The sequence below is a fragment of the Cryptomeria japonica genome, chromosome 9 (assembly GCF_030272615.1).
Source record: "Cryptomeria japonica chromosome 9, Sugi_1.0, whole genome shotgun sequence".
Lineage (NCBI taxonomy): Eukaryota > Viridiplantae > Streptophyta > Pinopsida > Cupressales > Cupressaceae > Cryptomeria > Cryptomeria japonica.
This window is the reverse complement of record NC_081413.1, coordinates 553,760,439-553,764,587: the sequence shown is the minus strand read 5'-3', so window position 1 is coordinate 553,764,587 and position 4,149 is coordinate 553,760,439. Positions and strand designations below refer to the sequence as shown.

The following is a 4,149-nucleotide window of genomic DNA, read 5'->3' as shown; positions in this document are numbered from 1 at the left end:
TTGCTTTGTCACCAACATGGACTTATTGTTTCAGGGCTTTCAACAACTACTAAAAACAAAAAAGGGCTTTTCCTACAAAAATTATTTTCCTTATTACTACACTCTCAATGCAACTCAAATCTACCTACATTCTTAAAATACTTATACAAATCTTGTTCAGCTCAAACGTCCACCTCACACATGGTGCCTACCTGCAAAGGAAGTTGACTAAAATGGCATAACAATTCACATTTAGACAATAATGTCTAGATGTCTAGGTGTCGACCTCCTAGTGGATCTTTTCTCTAATCCTAAGATTTATAGGAAGAACTTCATTCTACTGCTTGGATCTCAAATGATATACCACAAACGGAACCAATGGAACAAAGCTCCCATAATGAACAAGGTAAATAATGTTGATATCATTGTGCCCCTGGTAAAATGACATTAATAGGATGTAGTGGGTGATTTGTTGGTCAAGGTAGTTTGCATAGCCATTGATTCAATCATGGTAGACGTCGATTCGGTCATTAGGGTAATGCAAAATTGTTTTACCGCGTGACAATTTTTTAACCAGAGAAGACCTTAGTTTTATTTTATTTTATTTTACGCATGAGGAATATCTCATTCATCTAGAAAAAAATTCTAGCATGACAAATCTAGTGTGAGAACTATAGAGATAAAGTTTCTAGCATGAGAACCGTATAGAAAAAGTTTGCAACTTGAAACATCAGTAAAATTTGGAGGGTGCTTCCCACCTATAATAGCCTATCAGCTAATAATGACAATTGGGTGCAAATAAAATTCAATAATAGAACTCGTATCAAGAAGCATTACTTTGGTGGTTAAGATCGTGGTATTTTTAATATAGAAAATGACATACAATTAAATAAATTATTGAATTTTATATATATATATATATATATTAAAAATCAAACTAAACTAATATTGATAAATTTGGACACTTGTTGGAAAAGTTGGTATTAGCATTATGGATATGAGAAGGGTTAATAATACTATATTTTTATATATTTAATACAATATGGGTTAACTCTTGGAGTTAGAGTAAATTTTTTTTTTTTTTTTTAAAATTAGGTTTTCTTGTTTTTAAAAAGTGGGCATGACAACATCTATAACCACTTTTGATCTTGACAAATTTTCTACCCTAGAAATAAAAACATAAGTAAATTAGAAAGAAAAAACCTGAGTATTTTTGAAAAAATAAATAAACATTGTTTTTAGTTCTACAACCACTATTTAATCACCAAATATCCTAAGAAAATGAGGTGAGATCATATGGCAGATAGTTGTGAAAGGTTCTAGAAAGAATATGACTTACAACAGATTTACGAAAAAACATAAAATATGAAAAATAAATATAGAAATAATATTATATTGATTTGCTTCAAAACCACATTATAGAATATTACATGCCTTTTCAAAAAAACAATGCCCTTTGATTAACATATTCAATACAAATATAACTCATCATGGATGATCCATTGATGCTAAACCCTTTATTTATACTAATTCTACTTAAAGAAACTACTACTTCCCAAACATGTGAGATAAAGGGACAATATATGTGTTTTATAGCTGAATACCAAAGTAACTAATTAGGAAGAAATAGATAGGGTCGTAAAGTGAGCAACAACATTTTCCCCTTTCCTAGTAGCAATCAGTTATAGATATGATGTGGTAGGCGAGGTGTGGGAATTGCAACCAGATGTTCTGCCTTTTGTAATGTGATTCCAAACTTTGCGCTCATATCTAACTTTTCTGGATTCTGTCCATTGGGAAGCTGCCAATCAAAACATTGAAGGAGAGTAGCCACTACTACATGAACTATTTTATGAGCCAAAGGGATCCCTGGGCACATTCTCCTCCCTGATCCAAATGGAAGCAATTCAAAATTTTGCCCTTTATAGTCCACATCTGAGTCCATAAACCTCTCTGGAAAGAACCTTTCTGGTTCTTGCCATACATTAGGGTCCCTTCCAATCGCCCAAACATTGACAAACACTTGGGCATCCTTAGGTATAACATATCCCTCTATTTCACAAGAGTTAAGGGCTCTATGGTGGATCAGAAGGGAAGAAACTGGGTGTAGACGAAAGGTTTCTTTAACAACTGAATGAAGATAAGGTAGGTTGTCAATATCACTTTCTTGCACTCTTCTTTCTTTCCCCACTACCTTGTCCAATTCGTCCCTCACCTTTTCCATTACCATAGGATTTCGTATGATTTCTGACATGGCCCATTCAATTGTGTTACTAGTTGTTTCACTCCCTGCTGTGAACAAGTCCTATAAACATAACAAACATCAAAATCATCTTGTTAAGAAACTCTCTCCAAACTAAAACTAAAACTAGATATAAGACGGACAGCTAGTGATCTCATACTTTGTTTGCAGGATAGATTGATAGATATACTTACATAGAAGAAGCGTGTGATCTCAAACTTTGTGAGCTTCTCCCCAGTCTCGGTCTTACTCTCGAGCAAAATATCGAGAAAATCCTTGTCTGCCTCCTCGCTTCTTGTCCCGCTCTGCAGGCGCTCGTCGATATATTGATCGAAGACTGCAAACATAATCCTAAAAATCCTAGTCATCTCCTTCCTTATGCCCTGCGGGTCGAAAGGCTTCAGGAAAGGAAAATAATCAGCCCAATTAGGCTTGCCACCAACAAAGAGCATCTCATTGAGCGCTTTCTTAAACTCTTTAGACTTTTCCGACTCGTCCCAGTCGAACATGTCCTTGGAAAATAGCATGTTGCCCACCATATTGAAGCTGGTGAGGAAGGCAGCGTGGCCGATATCCAGAGGAGCTGAGGTGGACTTATAAATGGCCCTCATCATGCTTCTCACTTGCTCCCGCCGCAGCTGGTGGAGTGCCTCCAGACGCTTCACGGTGAACAGCTGGGTGGTGCAGATGCGTCGGAGAGTGCGCCAGCGTGGCACGCAGTCCCTCCACACCAGCGAGTTTTCTCCGTACTCGAGACACTTGGCAGCCTCAATCATTGTACGTGCTGACAGGGATTGATCCTGCGTTTGGAGAACCTGTCTGGCCATGGCGGGCGAGGAGGCCACCACAGTTGTCCGCCATCCGAGGTGGAGGGTCATGAGGGGGCCATGGATCTTCGCCAGCTCAGAGAAGGACTCGTTCACATTCTTGCCCACCTGGAGGATGTTGCCAATCAACGGCCAGGGACGCGGTCCAGGTGGCAGCCTCTCAGATGGCTTGCTTCTGAGCTTTGTGAGCATGTATACAACACTAATGACTGTGGCTACTACACAATAAAAAATGAGGGTGCTCAAAGAACTTGAGAAATCCATTGCTTTGCTCTTTCTCTCGTTTCGAGCTCAGTTGCTGCGTATTTTCTTCTGCTCAGTCTGCTCTTTATATAGGGACGCAGAAGTACATCCCTTTTGTTGGGTTCTTTGTGGTGGAAGAATCCAGTCAAGGTTCAAACAACGTGCAGAGAAAAATGATCTATGTTGTTGGCTTGGAATAAGAACTTGTGGCTTGAGTTGGTCTAAATTTCAAATCCTAGAGTTTTAAAAATTTGAGTGTCATTCTATAATTTTTATATTTATGTATATTTAAATGATTTAAATAAAATTATTTGTCTGTTTTTCTATTGACTAATAGGAGTAACAGTAGTGTAAAAATTATATTTATTTGCTTTTATTTAAAAATAATAATAAGTTTCCAAACTTTAGACATTTATTTCAATTATTAATCTCGGTTTACATTCCAATTGCTCCGTATGGGACCCGGTAATTCCATACCTTACGTAAATGCATTTAACTCTCATTAATAACCAAAACGTACTTCATCTATAAAATGAAGCCACCTCTATTCCATTTGTATTATAGTTAAATTTATAATAAATATTTTTATTTTCATAATTTTTTACTAATAATTAAATTATATTTAATAATTATTATATTTTAAAAAAAAATTAACCAATATAAATATTTGATTTTTCATTATATTCTTTTTAAAAATATTTATTTTAAATTTTTTAATAGATTGTATTTCATTTTTTTACTTTTTAAAATTTAGTTTTACTTATAATTTTAAATTTAAATTTTATTTTCTATATTTTTAAAATGTTCTGTTTGGAGTAGAGTTTAATTTTATAATATTTTATAATTTGTTAATATTGA

At 35.2% G+C, this 4,149-nt stretch overlaps 1 protein-coding gene across 1 annotated transcript; it reads right to left on the bottom strand.

Moving 5' to 3' along the window:
- Positions 1 to 1,396: 1,396 nt before the first annotated feature.
- Positions 1,397 to 3,340, bottom strand: LOC131060956 (cytochrome P450 76T24). Its single transcript, XM_057994424.2, has 2 exons — positions 2,416 to 3,340; positions 1,397 to 2,284 (listed from the first exon to the last, which is right to left on the bottom strand). The coding sequence occupies exons 1-2, from the start codon at positions 3,310 to 3,312 to the stop codon at positions 1,658 to 1,660; spliced, it is 1,524 nt and encodes a 507-aa protein (XP_057850407.2). The 5' UTR covers positions 3,313 to 3,340; the 3' UTR covers positions 1,397 to 1,657.
- Between the last annotated feature and the right edge of the window lie 809 nt (positions 3,341 to 4,149).